The 22,860-nt window shown below is 36.2% G+C and overlaps 1 protein-coding gene across 3 annotated transcripts in view; it reads left to right on the forward strand.

Annotated features, from left to right (window-relative positions):
- LOC135707757 (pleckstrin homology domain-containing family G member 5) overlaps positions 1–22,860 on the forward strand; it is a 376,532-nt gene that overhangs the window by 328,862 nt on the left and 24,810 nt on the right. The window contains exons 6-11 of one of the 3 annotated variants that reach the window (XM_065229639.1): positions 71–568; positions 8,261–8,361; positions 11,933–12,024; positions 12,091–12,362; positions 12,420–12,582; positions 12,649–12,743. In XM_065229639.1, coding sequence (XP_065085711.1) covers positions 71–568; positions 8,261–8,361; positions 11,933–12,024; positions 12,091–12,362; positions 12,420–12,582; positions 12,649–12,743 — 1,221 coding nt within the window. Of the gene's footprint in view, positions 1–70; positions 569–8,260; positions 8,362–11,932; positions 12,025–12,087; positions 12,363–12,419; positions 12,583–12,648; positions 12,744–22,860 lie in introns of all 3 variants that reach the window. The other 2 variants (XM_065229640.1, XM_065229641.1) reach the window with 2 other exon arrangements.

The following is a 22,860-nucleotide window of genomic DNA, read 5'->3' on the forward strand; positions in this document are numbered from 1 at the left end:
CAATTGACCACCCACCACCGACCGATGCCAAACCTGACAAAACTAACGACACCGCAAAAACGAACCACAGAATGACAACTCGGATACGTCCAATACATCAATAGCATCCGCGTCGGGATCGATAGGTTATGGCAGCCGAGTGGTGGGCAGCAGCATCTGCTATCAAAGCAGTACCGAAGGTCCAAGCCCAGGTGAAACGGTGCTATCCCCATCGGGTAAGGAGTCAACGCTGCTAGTGGCGACGACCTCCGGTAGTGCACTTATCGGATTGAGTGACAGTGACGGGGGCTGCATAAATCCTGCTTACGACAATGGTGACGGAAATTGCCCTATCGGGACTAAAGTTGACAGTCTGCAGGATGGTGGCACCGGGGAAGGTGTTGCTGTTGCGACATGTGGCGAGAGTACGACCAGCAGCACCAGCAACGAAAATTCCAATCAAACCTGCTGCCTGGTTTCCCCGTCCTGCCCCAAGAACAAGTCCTTGTCTACGTCTACATCGCTCAAAAAGAAGTCCTCGTCGTTTCTGCACCGTGAACGCAAAAAACCGGTACTGACCCGAAGTCAAGTAAGTACCAGCTTTTGTGGAAGTTTTTCTGTTTAGTTTTTTTTTCTCTATTGTCGTTGCTTCTACATTCGCTAGAAAAAGTTGAATGCAAAAGTTGGTCATGCCTCTATTCATTTTTCTTCCACTTCTAGGTAAAAATAACATTGGGAAAGTTGAGAACTGAAGATTTTATTACCTACAAATGGAACAGTTCGATCAAATGAGTGATTTTTTTTGTGTTGAGAAACGGTTTCAGCTATTATATTGTTATTTTCAGTAGTCCGACGCTACGCAAGAATTAGCGGAGAAATTAAATCTGAGTAGCTATGCATCCGGATACAGGATTCAGCCATTCTAGCGCAGCTACCCATAAGATAGTTCTTGCGAAATCCAACAATTCCGGAGAACCTCGAGATCAGGGCGTAATTGCGTTTGTAAACAAACAAGTCATTTGCCGATTTCTGGCGAATTAAAGCTCAATTTAAAAAACTTACACCACAAACAGGTAGTGGAATGGTTCCTCTATCATTTGGTATAGTTTGGTTGCGAGATTGTTCTTTTATTCGTGACAAATCGGCGATTAAAGTGTTTGTTAACAAAAACAATTACGCCCAAACCTCAAAATTCTCCGGAATTTTGCAATCACAGATGCGGTTTGAGTTTGCCAAATAATTGCACACAATTATTTTTCATCTTTCTTATTTAATGACCCGATTTTTTCAGCCCTATCGCAAATCAAACTTTTATCTATCAATAATTTCACATAACAGTAATTCCAAACCTTTCTCATTCATCTTCAACATGAATGTTTAATATATACTTTGAAGCAATAAGAACACTGAAAAAGTACATAGACTTCGTAGAAAATTAGAAAAGATTTTCATAAACAGGGAAGATGAAATCGGGTCATTACTGTAATGGTTTCTGAAACACTGATATTGTTATTTTTAACAAACAAGCGACCTGCGAAATATCTGAGGCGTGCAAATCCACGCCTACTGACGAACAGTTCCATGAAATTTCGCATAATTGTTCACTAGGGACAATGAACCAAGTTTGTGCTGGAAACCAGCCAATTTGATTCTCGCCTAATTTTTCAAAATGGCGTATTCGATAATTTTTTTCAGATTATAGCACGAAAACGGTCCATCTAATATAAATGATGTCTTAGACAAAGTTGTAGGAAACTGAAATGTCTTATTAGGAAAAAAAAATATTGCAAAGAAAAACAAATATTTTTTAAAGCTTATCAAAAATGCTAACTTTTCTGATATTGGACACTTAAATATTGACCAATACCGTAGATCATTTAATAGAGCAGTTTATAAATCAAAAAAAAATCCTTTATTTTTAATTTTTTTTTTTATTATTTTTTTTTTTTTTGGCTTTATTTAGTTTTTTTAGGTTGTGTTTTATTTTCTGTAATAGGAATCCAGTTGCCTACATCTTTATCTAAGATGTTACTCCGATTAGATTAGTCGTTTTTGGGCTGTGCTATATTGAAAAAATCAAATATGCCCATTTTTTAACATTAGTCGAGAATCAAAATAGCAAACTCCAGCGCATCCTTAGTGCATTGCCCTTAACGAAAAATTATGCAAAGTTTCATGAAATTCTGAGAGGTAAAATCATCAATTCGTTTATTTTTTAGCTATTGGGCATGGATTTGCTCAGGCGTTATTTTTCATGCAGAAGCTTAGACATCACGTAATTTTCAATACTTCATGCTGGCCTCGAGTGCTTAACCGAAATAAGAATAACTTTTGTAGTCCACCATTTGCTTCATTAAATGAAAGAAAGTTCAAGAAAGCTGTAGATGACTGCCATGAACAGAAGCTGAGCTTTTATTAATATTTGACATTTATTCGTTGTCTTTTATTACGCAAAGGTGCAGAATAGACGAGTGCACGGGTGAACCTTTGTTCATCTACTGAACAAAAATTGACACAACAGCGGGGCCCTGTTTACTAAAAATTAACACATGAATAACGCTTGCATAACATTTGAAAAGTTCCTATCAACTTTTGTAAACAACTTGCTAAGTCCTTTTCACCAGAACTGAAGTACACCCACGCAAACCAAGAGCACTATCGGGAAGGGGAGAATTTCCCCTATCCGATGGTGTTGTTAGTTTGCGTATTCGGTTCGCGCGAAGAGGACTTAACAAGTTTTGTGTAATAAAGTTGACAGGCCCGTTTCAAATGTTATGCGAGTATTATTCATGTGTTCATTTTTAGTAAACAGGGCCCCTCTATTGTGTCACTTTTTGTCGAGTGAGTGAACTAAAATATATCCGTGCACTCGTCTATGGAGCAAACCCTAATAGACGAGTGCACGGATGGATTTGAGTTCACTCGCTCGACAAAAAGTGACACAACAGTGGGGCCCTGTTTACTGAAAATGAACACATGAATAATACTCGCGTAATATTTGAAACGGGTCTATCAACTTATGTACACAAAACTTGTTAAGCCTTTTTCGTGCGAACCGAATACGCCCACGCAAACTAACAACACCATCGGGTAGGAGAAATTCTCCCCTTCCCGACAGTGCTCTTGGTTTACGTAAGCATACCTCGGTTCTCGTGAAAAGGACCTTGCAAGTTGTTTAGAAAAATTGATAATCCATTTTCAAATGTTATGCGAGCATTATTCATGTGTTCATTTTTAGTAAACAGGGCCCCGCTGTTGAGTCAATTTTTTTCAGTAGATGAACTAAAGCTCACCCATGCACAGGTCTATGCAAACCACGCCACGCACTTGTGTACGTATTTGTTCACGCTAAACAAATCTCGATTACTTTTTCAAAGGGACGTATCAGCGTTTTTAAACAATGCATTTTATCGTCGATTTGGCGTAACTGGCACGCATGCTAACACTATCGTCAGACAAGGAAAGTTTTCCCCTAACTGATAGTGGTGTTAGGATGCGTGTGCGAGCTACTAGTTACGCCAAATTGACGATCAAATGCATTGTTTACAAAAGATGATTCGTCCCTCCGAAAAAGTGATCGAAAAATGGCAAAAAAAATAATGCCCCATCGCTTACTTATTTAATGGCAGTTCTTGTGGCATGTAAGCAAGTTTGTCCAGATTGAATATTTTCGTATAACACCTTCACGAAAAAGTATGCATACTTTTTATGCAAACCTGTTATAGAATCTTATATTTTCCGGTGATTATTTACAAATACTGTTATAATACACTGCTATTAAAATATTGTAACCGGTTACATTAGTGATTAACACTTCGAATACGGTGGGCAAACAACTTTACGCCGGCTACGAAGCCTCCGAAAAACGTTTAATGGGCACAAATGTTCATAATTACATAGTTGAAGATGCTAATTTCAAATAACAGAGTGGTAATTTTTAAACGATAGATGAGGAGATGAAAGTATAGAGTTGAAAGTTTCATTAGAGTACTATCCAGTACTAGCCAGTGGTGGCCCCTCACCATCCATCTCCAACGGGAGAGTTTGATAAAGAGAGATGATCAAACCGATTTGTACTTTCATTCATAAAAGTTGCCCTTGCTCGGTTTCTTCTCTATATATATATACAATTTCACACTGCCGTACTCTAACGGAACTATCAACACTATACTTTCATCTCTTCATAAATCGTATAAAAATTACCACTCTAGTCTGTTATTTGAAATTAGCATCTTCAACTATGTAAATCGCTGACTTCACGCAGAAGTAATATAAAACAAACAGTTAAAGTTCACTATTAGCCAGAATACTATATTTGGATCCTGGAAACAACGGAACTGTCCTGGACATATCCGGAACATCCGTAAAAATGGTCAATGGTTTTTTCGAAAACATTAGGAACTGTGATATATGAAAGAATTTGGGGTTGTAGTAAATTCATGAAACTGATCCTAGAGCTACGCGGTTTTTTTTTTACATTAGGAACTGTGATATAAGAAATAATTTGGGGTCGTGACATAAACATGGACCCAGATGGCCAATGAACCGTCCTCCGTAAGATCCGGAATATCCATAAAAGTGGTCAATCAATAAAACTGACCACAGAACAGAAGGAAAAGTGCAAACAAATCAGTGAATCAAAAAATGGAACGTTTTTCTGCTCAACAAGCGATGCGTTGTAGTAGCGTTCCACATGCTATCATCAATTAAACTGGGTCAATCAATGAAACTGATCCTAGAGCTCTGCAGTTTTTTCAACAAGATTAGGAACTGTGATATAAGAATGAATTTGGAGGTGGTGACATAAACATGTACCTGAATGACCAAGAGCTCCGCGGTTTTTTCGAAAACACTTTGTGCAATATGAAAGAATTTGGGGTCATGACATAAACATGAACCTGAATGGCCATTGAACTGCCCTCCGGAAGATCCGGAACATCCATAAAAGTGGTTCATCCATGAAACTGTGAAAAAACCGCGGTTTTTTGGAAAGCTCTTGGAACTGTGATATAAGATAGAATTTAGGGTCTTGACATAAACATGGACCCGGATGGGACTGTCATCCGAAAGATCCAGAACATCCGTAAATTGATCAATCTGTGAAACTGATCCTAGAGCTCCGTAGATCATTTTTAAACACTTGGAACTGCAATATGAAAGAATTTTGGGTCAAGACGTAAAAATAGATCTAGATGGCCATGAGACTGTCCTCTGGAAGATCTTGAATATCCATAAAAGTGGTAAATCCATGAAACTGACCCCCGAGGTTTTGACGAAAAAACTTGGAACTGGGATGTTCCGGATCTTCCCAAGGACGGTCCCATCGCCATCCGGGTCCTTGTTTATGTCCCGACCAATGTTTGTTTGTGACCTAATGTATTCAAAAAAAAAATACTGAGCTCTAGGATCAGGTTTGTAGATTTTCCACTTTTACGGATGTTCCGGATCTTCCGAAGGATCGTTCCGTTTTATCCAGGATCCATATATACTATACGAACCATGACTGTATTTAGGCTAATTATGACCATTAGTTTTAATCAAACAGCAGCACCGGTGGTGAAGTGGTAAGCGTGATTACCTCTCACCCCAGCAAGCCTAGGTTCAATCCCAGTCGGCGCCGCCGGGATTCGAAAGGGAAGTAAAGCCATTGGGCCCGGTCTTTAAGTTGATGGGTCGATAGGTAGGGTCCAGAGATGCCTCCCTGGCGTCGGTAGCATTGGTGCTCAGCACGGAAAACAAGATCGACGGAAAACAAATCAAGGAAAAAAATAGTAGAGGAAATGTATGTAATGTCGGCCTAAGTGTCCCTAATTTGGACCCATACATAACTTCAGCAATCGATTAAATTTTCAATAGCAACCAAAAATATCCACTAGTACCGTCCCAATGACGCGTTTATCTAGATACAATTGATAAATAGCATTAACTAGATTTTTAGCGATGGGCCCAATCTTAGATCCATAGGCCAACATTAGAGCCATTTCCCCTATTAATCAAAATTATAGATCTTAAGTCACTTGCAAAACCCATAAACATACCTTCCAAAACAACGTGCAACTACTCTTTTCACTACTAAAAAAAAGTAGACGACCCTATTTTTAATCTTTTTACAATCAATATAATCTACAGATCCTAGGAATTTTAGAGGTACTACAATTTTTAAAATTCACTAAGAAATGGCTACGCTATGCCATTGCAAACTTGCCGTTACACGTTTTCCGGAGACCTAGAGATTTCAATGTCTGCTTCTTAAAGAGAAAATGTAAATCTTCTTATTAAAAACACTGAGTAATCAATTCAACCAGGAATCTTTTCGTTTTCATTGATTAGTTTCAGTGTTGTTATTACTTTGAATTGAGTTTAGCTTTAGATAAAGTATGGAAATCATATTGGTAATTATCTAAGTTATATCAAAACATTTATGTTTACCAGCCAATTTCTATTAGAACAGAGATAAAGCTGGAAAAAAATATTTTTAGGCGCCTTGTCAAGTCACGCAGTGTTTCACTTCTAGTAGCAATTGTTTGTTAGCAGTGATGGAAAAGTTCGCGAAAACTCACTATGACTCGCGAACTTTTCCCTTGGTGAACTTCGTGAAATATCGCAAACTTTTCCAACACTGTTTGTTAGTGACTCTATTCATAACTGTTGCATGGAAAACAAAGTTAATCATGAAGTATAAAATTACACTGGGGGCTATCTCGGCGTAGCGGTTAGTATCCATACCAGGTTTGTTAATCGATAACTCGACAACGTCTTTTCGTTAACGTTTGCTATGATAATTTCCCATTGCAGACGTTAACGAAAAGACGTTATCGAGTTATCGATTAACAACCCTGATCCATACCTCTCACGCCAAATTTTCGAGTTCAAATCTCATTCCGGACAAGTCACGAATGATCCAAGAGCGTTAAAATTACTTGAATAAAAAAATGACACTGATGAAGATTGTACATTGTAGTCGAAATACATACATACAAAAAAAAGTTAAGTGAAATTAAATGGAAGATATCTTTTTCTTTGCTGTTTTGAGTATTATGACATTTATTTAAGCCAAACGTCGAGCCGAAAATCTGCGTGTCACGTCACTTGGAATGGGTCTATTACTTGTTTCATTCCGCAGCCTTCAAACTATAAAATTGTTCGTTTCGCAATGGATTCGATTATTATTTTCAATCGCACAAAATTGGGAAAATAGAAAACTAATCTGTATAATTACATCTAGAAAAACCAAATGAAAAGTATAACGCGTTACAAATTTCCTGGCTTCATATGCACTAAAAGTGTGTTTAGAAGTACTGTAAAATTTTTAGTGCTATATGAACGAAAAATAATTAAATGATGTGAATAGTATTAGTAACAGAAGTATTCTGCACACATCTCTGAAATTAAGCACCTAAGAGATAAGCTGTCATTTAACTGGATTCGAATTGCCTCTTTTATTTATATCAATTTTAATCAAGGAAGACATGAAGAAGAATGGTGGCAACTACGACTGGTGCCTTTAAGGGGGCTTGCTGAAATGGTATCCTTAAATCTATAAATGAAAATATCAATTTGCACTACGTTGCATAAAATTTATATGCATCATATAAATTAATTCAAATAAATACATTAACGAACGGTTTGCGTTTTCGTGAATCCACCATTTCCGGAGATCTTTGAGATTAGAGCGTAATTGTTTTTGTAAACAAATACTTCAATCGCCGATCGCTTGCGAATAAAAGCTCAATCACGCAAGCAAACAAACTATACTAAATGATAGAGGAGTTATTCCTCTACCTGTTTATGTTGTTAGTTTTAGAGATTGAGCTTTAGTTCGCGAGAAATCAGTGATTTACAAAAGCAATTACGCCCTAATCTCGAAGTTCTCCGGTTTTCTCCAAACTTTGCCTGTAAATCGCTATGGTTGCAAAAATAGCGTCACCATGCTCAACCCAATAAAATTGATGAAACTATAATATAACTAATGAATTTCTGTATCCTCTTTCTCTTTTTTGCATGAATCCTACCTTTGTACTCATCCCCGGTGTGTTCTGGCTGATCAAACAAACAAAACAAAAAATCTCAACTATAACCTCCGAACTGCCAAAATAAATTAACAAAATCCCTCACCTCATGCAATCTGCTGGAATGGAAACAACGAAATCAAAAAAAAAAAACTTCACGCCGACATCATGGGAAATCTCAACTTTGGATTGCTGGAAACGGATTCTTACCATGAATGAACCAAACCGAAAAAAAAAACAACAACGCTGACTCCCCTCTTTCAACTTTCAAGGTTTCCAGTTCAGAGTACTTCTCGGTATATTTCGAAGCCAGCGATAACAATGGTTTTCGAGATGAAGTCATGATCCCAGCAACGAAAGGAATTTGCCTTGCGTAAGTTTCTAAACAGGATAAGTTTAGGGCAACCTAAATCAGCGTGTAATTGTCGTAAAGAGCAAGATAAAATAAATTCATAATCTAGCTAAGTTGAAGCAGGTGCTAAATTATTAGTAATTTGGCCGGAAATGATTTTGTCACAGCACATTCGAATGCTACTTGAAATGCGGAGTTAAATGAAAATGTTAAAGTATATTTCAACCATATTACATTATTTTTAATTTTTCAGCCATGGTTCGAATGCCAGAACTTAATTACAAATACATTTTTCAAAGTTGAAAAATTTTGATACCTTAAGACATTTTAAAATTTTGTGAACTCCAAGACTGCAAAAAATTTTTGAAACCACTGAATTCAGGTTATTGTTGCAACTCTCATTTCAAATGTTTCCTAAATCCCAGAGTGGGGCTAGCCACAAAGCAGCTTAAATGGGGACACCTGTTAAGATCTCGCAAAATAGGATATTTTTTACTTTGACTATATGTTTAGTATTACTTCCGCGTGAAGTCAACGATTTACATAGTTGAAGATGCTAATTTCAAATAACAGACTAAAGTATATATAGGGTTACGGTATGTAATGTGGGTCTAGTCCTTTCATTCGGCCTATCACGCAAATAAATAATTAATTAAGGAATATTACACAAAAAATAAGGAAAATATTGATCACTAATGGTTGATAAATGTGTACCACACACAAATCAATTTATATCACAACATTTCAATACATTTTCAGCTCTCGTAAGTAATAAAACTGGTTGAGAATATCACAATGTTCGGAGTTTTTAGCCGCCATGACTTATAAGGTTAAGATGGGAAGGTTGACTGACGATCATCAAATGGCCTGATTATGGCATTTATTGATTGGAATTACCTGATAATACACACTAGACGTAAAACTTACAGTTGCTGTTTGAATATTTTATGTTTATTTTAATTGTTTAACAACGTTTTCACAAGTAAAACATGGACCCAACTTTAGGGACACATTTCTTTTCTATGTTCCTAACTATGGCCCATGAAATTCATTTGACAGCATATAGCAATAAGAGTAACGTCAACAATGTTGTTTTGCATTTGGATGATAAGGAACGAACAGGAAGGGAGATTTTTTCTGCCAAACCTGTATAATGAACATCACAATGTTCTGATTTAGATATTCTGCGGTCAAAAGACGATAAGCGAAATTTTTAATTTTTAATTTTTAAATTGAGTGATTTAATGTAGTTTTCGTAAAATTTTCTCTAAGAAATGTTTTGAGGAATGAAGAGCATTAAGTTAACAGTGATAGTGATAAAAAAAAATACATCAGAAAACGTTACCAAGAGCGTTTTTTTGAGGATCAAACAAGATAGGACGAAGTTGCATCCATAAATAGACCCAATTTGGGGACAATAGACCCATATTACATACATTTCCCTCGTGAGTTATTGTCTTAAAAAAAGTAAGTTTTTCAACTTTTCGTGGTTTCTGATAGCAAACGACATGATAAGCATATCTAAGCATACCATTTAGCAGTAGAATATCGTTTGCATGTAAATTCATTGATGAGTTATGATTAAAAACGTAATCGATGGCTGCATATTAGACCGAGGTTAGGGACGTATACCCTAGCATAAGCATATGAGGAGGAGATGAAAGTATAGAATTGATAGTTCCGTTTAGAGTACGGCAGTGTGAAAATTGCATATTTTAGGAAGGTACAAATCGGTTTTATCATCTCTCTTTACCAAACTCCCCCTTTGAAGAGGGATGGTGAGAGGTGTCCCTGTCGGAACTTTATGGAACTTGAAGGTTCTGTCGGAACTTTATTTGAACTTTATGGAACTTGGAAGTGAGTTTTATTGTTGAGCTTTTGGTTACTTGGGAAGCTTCACCGTAACGAAATGATTCTGCTGCTGCAGTCCAGTAAGCAACACTGATTCAATCAATGCTAATTCCGACTTGGTAGACGCATGTAGCTCGGTAAAAGACTTGCAAAGAGGGTTGCTTCCACTCACTTCACATATTCTTTTTACAGAATTATTGAATAATTAGGGAACATGCCTAAATGACGTTGCATTTTAGGGAGGATGCGTAATTATGAACGGCCATGTATAAGGTATCGCAAAATACGCTACGAGAGAGGGTTGGGGAGGGGGTCTAAAATGGATTTAAAATATGCTATGTCATTTATGGATGTTATAATGATATTTTGGACTTAGACCCTTAGATGCAATAATGATATTTTGGACTTGTAAGTTGCAAAAAGAGCATGAGCATGAGCATGATTGACCGCCCACGGTTTGGACTTGTAAGTTGCAAGAAGAGGTTGTAAAGTATATGTTAAAACTTACCAATTTCGCTTTCAGATGTGACTCTCTCTTCGCGAATTCATAAGTCATGAGCGCTCACTTGGGCAAATAAATTATAAACCTTGGGCAAATGATATTCCAACCCAAACATAGTATCAAACACATAGAACCGCCTATGGTCAGAACAACCCACTAAACTCTTCCCTGAAAACCTTTCAACGATGTTTACGTCCATTATGATTATGATTTATGAGATTGTTTTCAGAAATAGGATTAAGAATTGGTAGAGTAGTTTGTGTGATTTAATCGAAGACAAAACTATAAATAAATAAATAAATCATTAGAAATCATTGTGTTAAGATGAAGGATTAAAACAAATATTTTCCAACTAAGAATATCATTTATATGTATGCACAAAAGGAACTGAAACACAACAAGCTTAAATTGGATAAATTGATTAAAAATTAAAATTCCATCAAAAACATCCTAACCATGAACGGATCAGCTGAACCAGAGCAAAACACAGCAAATTATATGCGGTGATTTAATCTTGTTTGTGACAAACGGCAAACTTTCTTGAATATATAAAATGTTTTGTGGTGGATGAAATTTTCCGATCTACTGCCATTCATCCGCCAAATGGAATTTACGTTGGTTGTAGCTTCCAATGCTCCCTAAGCTGTAAACTGGCTTTGACGGGTCAACCGAAGAGAAAGTTAAATATTGTGTTTACAAATCTTGTTGTTTGAATGCGATTTAGCACTTTACCGTTTAGGTAAAGGCGGAGAAAACGTTGGCTGTTTGTACGTACCTACCGAGGAAGACAAACAGAATAATCAGATCTGATGAAAAATTCAACGGTTACCAACACATTGGTGCATAAAGAGAATGCAACTTGGGAGAATCCACACCTACATTTTGTCTCGACTCTGGGGACCTTGGGACCGGGAAATTCAAATAGAATGGGGGATGGTGCTTTTTGCGCTTCACTAATGAATACATTTTTCAATCAAACTTATTTTCGAAATGGAAACGCAAATTCCCATTCATCCTCGATCTCCTGCAATAAAAGGAAGAAAAGTTCAAAAATGCATGACTGTCTCATTCTATTAGTGTCAACCAGACCATTCCTGGGGGCCTTCTATTCACATCCGGTGCAGATGCTCTTTGATAAAGAATTAATTAAAATTGTCACTCTTATTTAAACCGACGGACGTTTTAGTATTACAAATCCATTTTTCCTTTTTTTTCTGTTTTTAATTTCTTCACCAACAGGGATTCTCTGTATTCCTCACTGTCTCAACGAAGCCTCAGTTTCTCCCAGATCTGTGTGACGGATAATGGCTTCAGCAATTCACACGAGCTAGGTGAGTGCAGTTGTGCTTAAAACGACAAAATTGATTAATTCAGTATATTGTACTTGTGCAAAGCAGGCATCCCCTACTTGTTACCACTCGATGCATACACCGATATTTCGAGCTTAGCCGGACGGACGGTGAGCATTACTGACAAAGAAAGTACCAGCCGGCGGTCGGGAGGCCACGTCACACTGCAGAAAGCTGCCTCCGTAGGCTATCGGTCAACATCGAACCGTCTCTTCACGTCCACTTCCACCGACGAACCGTACGACCAAAGCCCGAAAGCATCCTCCAGCTCATCCAATAAGCAATCCAAGCAAAAATGGACAATATCGTTCGGATCAAAGGTAAACAGGAGAAAATATAATTTTAATTGCAATCAGTCTAGTGTTTCATTCTCGCAGGGACCACAAAAATCAAAACTATGCGAATTGCTGGACAGCTACAATAAGGGCATACCAAAACTGACGTCTTCCGCCAGCAATTTTGATAACCCAGATTATTTAGAAGCATTAGATGGCCTTAAAAATTTACCTCAATCTTGGACGGATATTGTCAACTACAACGGTAAGTGCATGAAAAATCATTGCCCCAAACATTAAAAGAGAAATTGAAAACTTTAATTGCCACCAGGAATGAGCGAAACGGAGACAAAAATTCAATCTGCTATCTGGGAATTGGTAACGACGGAAGTTTACTACATCCTCGCCCTGCAGACTGTAACAGATGTAAGTGTTGGTCTAATACTAATTCTATTTGGGTGTTGTTGGTGAGAACCGAACAGCATAGAGAAAAAAAATATCCCAGCCCAAACCATCCTGGTTTGTCACGAGTAGTCCTACTTACCCGCATCCAATTTCCGGGCACGTGTATGCCGGCATGTGTATATTAGGGTGGATATAGTTTGTTTGGTAGATCACAACCCCCCGCTCCCACTGTTCTTTTGATCTATATTGAGGTCCGCAACATCTGTGCCAACTTTGAATGGTACCATCTGGATCTGGATCTGGGAAACGGAACAAAACTGTTCTTTAGCTTGCCGAAAATTCAAACATCTCAAAGTTTCGACCAAACCTTAAACGTAGGTTGGGAAAACTACCCAGAACTGTTCTGCTTAGTTTCCCCAATCAAAATTTTGGTAAAATTGAGCAATGAATTTTTGACAGTCTTGTTCCGTTTCTCATGAGTTTTCCCATACAAACTTTAAAATTCTCCAGAAAATCCAGATCGTAGCGAAATTCGTTCAAATTTGGCACAGCTGTTAGGAGCCTCAATTCAGATCGAAAGAGCAGTGGGCAGCAGTGGATTGGTAAGTTTGCTCACCCTAGTGTATATGCTAAAACAAGATTACGGCGATAGTATGGATGGTTATGATGATGATGCCTATATAGTCTGGTTGAACATGTGGTATGGAATAAAATGAGGTTAAGTTTCAACTAGAGATAAGCAACAGTGGCTTGTATCGATACTTACATTTTTAGATCTGTTGCTGTTTTGGAACATTCGCTGTAATGTTCTACAAGCCTAACTAGAGAAGCATCAAGGAGTAGAGCGTTAAGGATTAAAGGTTTTCTATGAATGATTAACTTCGATATTATTAGTGACTATGACTAATGAATAAACCTAAATTTACAATTATTCATGATTATGAATAATGATTGTTATAATCTCTTTGAGTATAATGATTAGGAGCTATACTGCCCTGTGCGGCATAACAGTCCCATTAGACGGATTTCACGCCAACTCATCCAGTGGTTGGCAGCACCCTCTCAGAACCTTATGGACTTTGTGGGTGTGGAGACTTAGCAATTTTAAGCAACTTTGCGTACTTATTTTTTTCAAAATTTATCTCGCCTAACATTTGATAAGGGTCAAAGTTTTTTGTCGATTTTTTTTTCAAATCGATATAGCTTAAAAATGACAAGCCTTACAAAAAAGTGATGTATGGCGAACTTTTAGCAAATAATCTGAAATTTTATAAAAAAATTTAAATAAAATAAAAAATCGGTTTCTACACTCTAAAAAAATATATTTAAAAATTAAAAGTCATTTTCCCAAAAATGGTACCCCTCAGATTTGCTTGATATTTTTTCTCATGAAAGGCAATATAATTACCTAACTTTTCTTCATACATCGCAAAGTGGGTGCTTTTAAGGAAAAAAAGTTGTTCGAACAACAACTTTTTCATGTTAATTTTTTTTTAGCGTGTTTCACTCAAAGTCGAAACAACCTTATTAAAATTCGATTAAACTTTATGGGTGTACTTTTCGATAATCTGGGCAAAATCTAGCCTAACATTTGAAAAGGGTACAGAGAAGTTACCTGCAAATCGTCCAATAAGAGTTCAGAACAAAACGTTCTAATGAGGAACAGCCATCTCAGCATGGTTTGCACTTTCCTGTGATGGATTGTATTATAATATATGCATACACTCTATCCAACTTCTATAAAACCACCCTCAAATTGTTCCAAATCAACAGGTAAACTAAGTAAAAATCACTTAGTATGTTTTATTCATGAAAAGATTTCAATTCATGTATTTGTGATTGATTTAATTAGAAAAATAATCATTCATTTATTTTTATGTATTAGGTGTGTCCATTAGTAAGCAATATGCATATATGTTTATACCTCATCTCTCAAGTGAATACATATAATAGCGCAGGTAACTTAACGATTATTTAAGGCATGCCTAAAATAACCGTCAAGTTACCTGCTATATAGCAGTTATATAACAACGCAGGTAGTCACATGAGAGATATAAGGTATAAACTTAAAGCACCGCAGTCTGTTTCTACCGACATAATCTAATATTTAAGTTTGGTGATATCACAACAATGCTCATAGTTGCTGTAGTGCATAGTTGTTGAAAGTGTAGTGCTGCATAGTTGTTGAAACGAAAAAGTGTTTATATATACAACAATGGAAAAATCTGCTGAATTGATTATTAAAAGGGTGCAATGTAGTGCCAACATAAACAATCCCAATTGCAGCCGCAATAATTTACGTAATTTATCATCAAGTCTCATAGAGAAAATACATTCATGGGGCTTTGATCATCAATTGGATGTAACAATGCGTATTTGTGAATCGTGTCGTGGAATTTTAGTGCACAATAGGACACCTCTCCCGAAAAAGAGGCGATCGGATGGAAAAGAATCAAGCCATGCTCGGAAGTTTGAAGAGCCGCAACCATCAACAAGTCATCAGCAATCAGAACATCAGGAATTTGATGATACACTAGGTAAATAATAATAACTTTAACTGTTTCAACTGTGTGGTTTAAGGATTGTACATCGAAGATACAACTTCATTTTCAACATTTTTTTAGAGCACGAGCTGGATGAACCGCTTATCGTACAAATTTGATCGATTGGTAGGCCAACCTCGGTGAACAATCTATCAAATTTTCACGACTGTACGATATGCGGTTTATGCAGCTCGTGCTCCACAAACATGGGGAAAATTCAGATGCGGCTTCGATGTACCGTAAACGGGGATGTCTTTGATAATGGAGGTAACTTTGATAATGCAGCTAATCCAAAAAGTTATGACTTAATGCTCTTCGTATTCATTATTTTGGAAGGAAACATCGGTTTTCTATCCAAAATATTGCGTACGATGTGCCTTAAGTCATAAATTTTTGGCTTAGCTGCATTACCAAAGTTACCCCTATTATCAAAACCACCCCCGTTCATGGTACTATCACCTTAACAGCGTTATATATTAATGTGTGGTAATATTTTTTTTTCTTTTCTTTAATTTTACAGATACAGATCCATCGCTAGAATCAATCCCATCAGCGGATCAGATCCAAGGTCCATATAATGTGGAACAATTCAATTGTATAGCTTCAACCTTACAGTTATCACCAATTTCATCGAGAAGTATGAGAAGTATGAATTATCGTGTTCAAAAATCTGCAGAGATCACAAAGGCAGTGCGTAAAAATATATTTGGGATGGATTCAGACGATGTCAACAAATCAAATGATTTTGACGAAATGATCATGCAGTTAAAGGAGAAATTTAATTTGCCTTCTACGAGTACAAATGACAAATTAAAAGTGTTATCAGTGCTCCCTAAATCATGGTCAGTGAATCAAATAGTTAATGAGTTTAATGCACCCCATCATACAGTGAAACAGATGAAAAGGCTAGTCAGAGAACAAGGTATTCTTTGTAGTAAGAAAGCAAGAAGTGGTCATGGATTTAATGATACTGAAAAACAAATTGTTTTAAATTTCTTTGACAGTGATGATATTAGTAGGCCTATGCCAGGAAGTAATGATTATGTTTCTGAATATCGAAATGGATATAAAGAGCATGTTCAGAAACGTTTATTGATGATGTCTCTTAAAGAGGCTTTTATGATTTTTGAAGAGAAATACAAAAGTGTTAAAATAGGATTTACTTCGTTCACTCAGCTCCGACCAAAGCATTGCATACTGTTGGATAGTACAGGTACACATAATGTATGTGTCTGTACTATACATGAAAATGTTAAATTGATTATTAATAGTGTAAAATTTGATTCATATAAAGAAATTGCAGACAAAATACTTTGCAGTAGTCCTATTAGAACCATAGATTGTTTTTATCGTACATGTGAAGAATGCATTTCCACAGATAGTATCGTGAGGGAACTTACATCAGTATTAGAAGCAGATGATATGGAAGAAGTTTTATTTCAACAGTGGTTGACTACCGACCGTTGTAATTTGGAAACTATTATTAAACCTGCAGATGAGTTTGTTCAATATTTGACGGAAAAAGTTGAAAAGCTCATAACCCATGATTTTATTCAAAAAGAGCAATCATCTTACCTAAGTAATAAAAAAAAATTCTCTTCAAAACGGTGAAATTTTAGTGATTTGCGACTTTTCTGAAAATTATTCATTTATTATTCAAAACTCAGCACAGGGGTATCATTGGAACAATAATCAAGCTACGATACATCCTTTCGAAATTTACTACATAAAAGAAAACAAGTTGGAAAATTTAAGCTTTATTATTATTTCAGAAGTATTGACCCATGATACAATAGCAGTTCAATTATTTATATCAAAATTGTTAGATTTCATTAAACAATCTATTAGTTTCACAAAAATTACTTTCATGTTAGATGGAGCAGCGGCTCATTACAAAAATAAAAAGAATTTTGCCAGTTTGTGCAACTTCAAGTCCAAGTATGGATTGGAAGCAGAATGGCATTTCTTCGCAATGTCTCATGGGAAAGGCCCATGTGACGCAATTGGAGGAACTCTCAAACGAATGGCAAAGAGAGCAAGTCTTGCTCGAGATTATGGAAACACAATCACAACTCCACAAGAACTGTATGACTGGGCAGTTAAACAAACAGATACAAGCATAACAAAATTGAACTTCTGCTTCATATCAAATGATCAATACACAAAGATGTCCGATGAACTCAAGGAGCTGTTCAGTCATGTAAAAACTATACCTGGTACACAAAAATTTCATTGTTTTGTACCTATTTCTCAAAACATAATTTCTACTAAGCGATTTTCACATTCAAAGGAAACTCCGAAAAATTTCACTCTGTTTCCGATAGACTAATAATCAATGAAAAACTCAAATTATGTATGGAGAATTATAGGAAAATAAATTATGCACTAAACAAAAACACTAGAGTTTTCATTTATTAAAACACCATTCGAAATGCAGGAAAATCCTCTGTATTAGGCCCTTTCAAATGTTAGGCTAGATTTTTGTTTTAAGCACGCCCAGATTATCAAAAGGTCAAAATCTTTATGCTCATTAAGTTTCAACGGATTTTAATAAGGTTGTGCGCGTATTACTATTCGACTTTGAGTGAAACACGCTAAAAAAAAAATTAACATGAAAAAGTTGTTGTTCGAACAACTTTTTTTCCTTAAAAGCGCCCACTTTGCGATGTATGAAGAAAAATTAGGTAATTATATTGCCTTTCATGAGAAAAAATATCAAGCAAATCTGAGGGGTACCATTTTTGGGAAAATGACTTTTAATTTTTAAATATATTTTTTTAGAGTGTAGAAACCAATTTTTTAATTTATTTAAATTTTTTTATAAAATTTCAGATTATTTGCTAAAAGTTCGCCATACATCACTATTTTGTAGGGCTTGTCATTTTTAAGCTATATCGATTTGAAAAAAAAATCGACAAAAAACTTTGACCCTTATCAAATGTTAGGCGAGATAAATTTTGAAAAAAATAAGTACTCAAAGTTGCTTAAAATTGCTAAGTCTCCACACCCACAAAGTTTCATAAGGTTCTGAGAGGGTGCTGCCAACTCCGAAGACGAGTTGGCGTGAAATCCGTCATTAGCATTTTTGGCGATTATGAGTTATACATTGGAATCGATTGTCAAGTACCATCACTTTACAATGTACACGAAAAAAATCCTATTTTGTTCAGAAAATGTCGCGAAAAATAACAAAACTATGTTGTCCCATCCATAAGAGCTCATGGAGAAAAAAATCTTCAACAGCGTTTTTCTCAGCTTGCTGTTTTAACGAATGGGACAACTATGCTGAAAAGGGCAGTATACACTTTTGAGATATTAGGCCACCCCTTGCACTAAACTGTGCACAGAGTTTATGAACAGTCTCTTATGTTTATCGTAAACTGGGGAGAATTTGTTCACTTCTGACGAACATTTCTAAATATTTGTCCATCGATTTTTCGATACACAAAAAACATACCTCGAAAATCTGTACTGGCTTTTCTAACGTATCTTAAAAAGTTTTAAATTTCAGGTTATGATGATTACAATGCGATTTAAAATTCAAATTTTCACCACAGAAAAACTGATCAAGCCAATTTTTATTCAATGCAATATTTGGAAGTTGGCATTTATGTTTCAACACCTTGTCGAGTTAAGTTCTGAAAGACAATTGGCGATTTTAAACCAGCTCCATCTAGAATTCAATGCAACAAATTATGAGTAATACAAGACATAATAAGATTTCATAAGCACTGAAAATCTCCCAATTCAGCGATTCCAGCAAAACGATATAGTGGTTCTCAGAATTTCGTAACAATTGGCAGTTTTGTTCCTTACCGAACAATATTAGACCCGTATTTCTTTATTTACTCATGAGGGTGACCATTTTCCTGTTAGGGTGGTTCAATCAATTTTTTTTTTCTATATTACCAAAAATGGCATTTTTTTTTAAATCATAACTTTTTAACCATTGAACCGATTGGAATGATCAAAATATCAAATGAAAGATTATTAAAAATTCTTATAAGAAAAAATATAAACTTTTTAAAATATTGGAGTTTTGTATCGAAGAATTTTGATTGTATTTGTTTTTTATGGTTTTCATGGTTTGGAGAAAATGGGCGTAACACGTTTTTATATATATATATTTTTTTTTAAATTTATGCTTTTCTACACAACATATCAAAAATTCAGCAATGTATTTGTCTTCGTTTCTGAGTTACGATTTTTTGAAATTATCATGTTTAGAAATTTCGCTCATTACTCCAATATTACCCTGCGTCTCCATTGGTACATAGCTGACATAGTCACATAATCCATATCAATTTTCTGCTTCTGTATTTATTGGCTTGTTTATTCAAAGTGAATACTTCACCAAGTAAATAGCTTGAATTCGGTTCAATGGTTTAAAAGTTATGATTTTTAAAAACATGCCATTTTTTGAAAAAAATAGAAAAAAAAATCGATTTTTTGGACCACCCTAACAGGAAAATGGTCAACCTAATGAGAAAATAAAAAAATACGGGTCTAATATTTTTCGATAAGGAACAAAACTGCCAATTGTTACGAAATTCTGAGAACCACTATATCGTTTTGCTATGGAATGGCTGAATTAACATTGGAAGCAGGATAAGAGCTTATTCAGACAAAAATATGCTTCTTCAGCAAAAAAAATGCTTACTCAGCCTTTAATCAGTACAAATTGTTTGCTGAACTAATCAAAAGCTCATATCAAATTCTTCTAAGCCTTAATAAGATTATTCAGATACACAAAATATTCCTTTTGCTTTTATTGATTGAATTCTAGGGATTTATTATTTTTATTATATGATGCTAACGTAAAATCCTGTTTAATTCTCAGTTAAACCATCGTAAAAAAGAAATAAATTATCCATTTTAAGATACTATTAATTGCCCTATCAAAATACAAAACTTCCACACTCATGCACTCGAGAACGCTCTCATCAGACATTGCTTCAATAAAACGTTAATAACTATTCAGGATCAACTCGGATCGTCTTCGATTGTTGGTCAAAGATGTAGAAAATATAACTTCCTATTAGGTGAGTTTTGGGACGATTGCCACGCAATCTAGTGACAAAACTTTGGAAATAGCTTCAAATATGTAAATCAAGGGGGATTCTGATTTTGACCGATTAGGAAATTTTGATTCAAGCCTTAGGATTGCTTAGAAAACAGGTGGTAAGTGGTCACTTACCCAAAATCGATTTATCTAACTTTAAACTTTTGGAGGTGTTCGAACAGTTTCAAATGTGATTTCATGGTGTAATCAACTAAACTAACATCCTACAATAGGTTACTTGAAATGCTTTTTTGTTATGTATAATCGTGTTGGTGGAACAGAGCAAGTCTTTATCAAAACAAAAACTTGCTGCATAATTGCCATCAGTTATTCGTTTTATTTTAATTACTCGACAATATTGCAATTTTATATTCAATCCCTAATCCAATCCAGATAGCATGTGCATGATCCTTAATGTAAAATATGCAGGATACGTTCAAAAACCAAAACCCAACTAAAAATGGCCGGGGATTGGATTTTATACAGTTTTAAATAAAAAAAATACCAGGTGATTCTTGTTAGAATTCTCATGATATTAATTCCAGGACTACCGTGGAATTCTGATCAGTATTTTCATGATATTATTGTTAAAATAAACAGAAAACTCTTCTCATACAACCATGGAATTCTGTTTAGAATTCACTTCAAGCGTTCCAAAAATATTCCACGGAATCCTCCTTAGAATTATTTTCCTTTTCCTCAAGCTTCTTCGTGTTATAGGATTGTTAGGATATCAATTCAGTTTATCGTTTACCATAACGAATCCTGCTGCAATCCCAACCTCTTACCCAATATCCCAGTTAATCCTCGTGGAAGTGCGGAGGATTTCTCGGCTTCCATCAAAGCGAGTGTCACGTCAACGCATTCCTACCCGTTCCTTTCTTGACCTGCTTTCCAGCATGGCCAGTGCTGGTATTGCCTAGATTTAGATCAACAGTTTTTACACACTGAAAATGATTGCTAGTCCCAAGCATCCTCTATTGGTTATCTGTGTTATTACAGCTAATCTGATAATAACATATTAGCACCGGCGAATCAATAGCCACTAGCTACATCTCCCAGCAACAATCAGGTTGGGGTTCATAAGTTCCATCCCGCTCCAATGAACAGATTGATCTCTCGGCCACGATCCCGATAAGAGATAACAGCCGATTATCCTCTCCCGCAGACCGATCATAACTCACCACCATATAGCCTATGTGTGTTTGGTAGATGTTGCTGAGATGACCACGCTGTAAACAACGAGCTCCTGCCTATCAGTCCTGGATATAGTGCAGTTGTAGCCAACGACACAAAGAAAAGTGGACTGTACGCGGAGATGATGACCATTCCAGAGTTATAGTGAGAGGGGTTCAAGGTGATTCCCAACACAATATATTAATAACATTTTAACGCGATTGGTCTAAAGGAACCGATTCTGAATGAAGTCACTCATCAAATGTCGTGAACATTTCAAGAATTGGAGCCTAGATTCTTCAACATATGAATTAAATATTAGACGCGCATCTGGAGCATTTGTCACAAACCCTGCACTCACTAACAAGGCTGAATCTGGCATGCTACCATTTGACCTTCTGGTACCACAATCGTTAGCACGGGTGACGATTTGGCTTTTAGAGAAAATAATTGACACCTGCGATCTTTCAGCCGTTCAAAGAACATTACAGCTGTATACCGAAAACAAACAATTCAACTATTCCCAGAATCTGTCAACGCAATAGGACCACAGAACGCTACTGAAATGCACCAAAACCTACGATCGTCTGGGACGCCTAACAGACTATTAGGGCTGAAGACCCCCCAGAAAAGTACGACCTGTTGGTTCAGAAACGAACAGCAGCTTGTACCAATGAGATGTATACAGGTGAGGAAATGATCGTAAAATGGTATCCGTGTAGTGCAAAATATGGTATAGTGTTTGTGAAGTATACCTTCCGTGACGTCAAACTCCACTTTTTCATGCCAATTTTTTAGGAATTTTTCGTCATCTCCGATTGTTTACCTCTTTTTTGCTACTAATACCAACAAATACTCTCTTGTGCTACACCTGTATATACCTCATTGAGCTTGTACGAGCCGTACTGATTTCATTCGTATTCACGGCGAATGAGAACAACCCAAATTTGAGTTTAGTTCACTCATAATCGCCAAAAGTGCAGGAACTCAGCGATGAGTAAATTTGTCTCATGGTTTCCTGTGGAAAACCTTAAAAACTTCCGGAAAATGAGGAAATTGACGAAAATTTTATTCAGTCTCGGAGTAGTACCAATAGACTGAGTGAATCCAATCTTTACTTTTCTCAAATTCGGGATTTTTTCCTGGAAAATCCTGGAAAAACCTGGGAAACCATGAGACAAATTTTACTCATCGCTGAGTTCCTGCACTTTTGACGATTATGAGTGAACTAAACTCAAATTTGGGTCATTCTCATTCGCCGTGTATCCTTCTCTCCTTCTACTGCTGTCAGTTCTGAGTCGAACTGTAGAGAAACTTGGTTGGAAGAATTTCTCTCGTTCGGCTATCTGTTTGTAAG

Source organism: Ochlerotatus camptorhynchus, unplaced genomic scaffold (genome assembly GCF_037179485.1).
Source record: "Ochlerotatus camptorhynchus isolate MF236.1 unplaced genomic scaffold, CSIRO-AGI_Acam_v1.1 ptg000317l, whole genome shotgun sequence".
NCBI lineage: Eukaryota > Metazoa > Arthropoda > Insecta > Diptera > Culicidae > Ochlerotatus > Ochlerotatus camptorhynchus.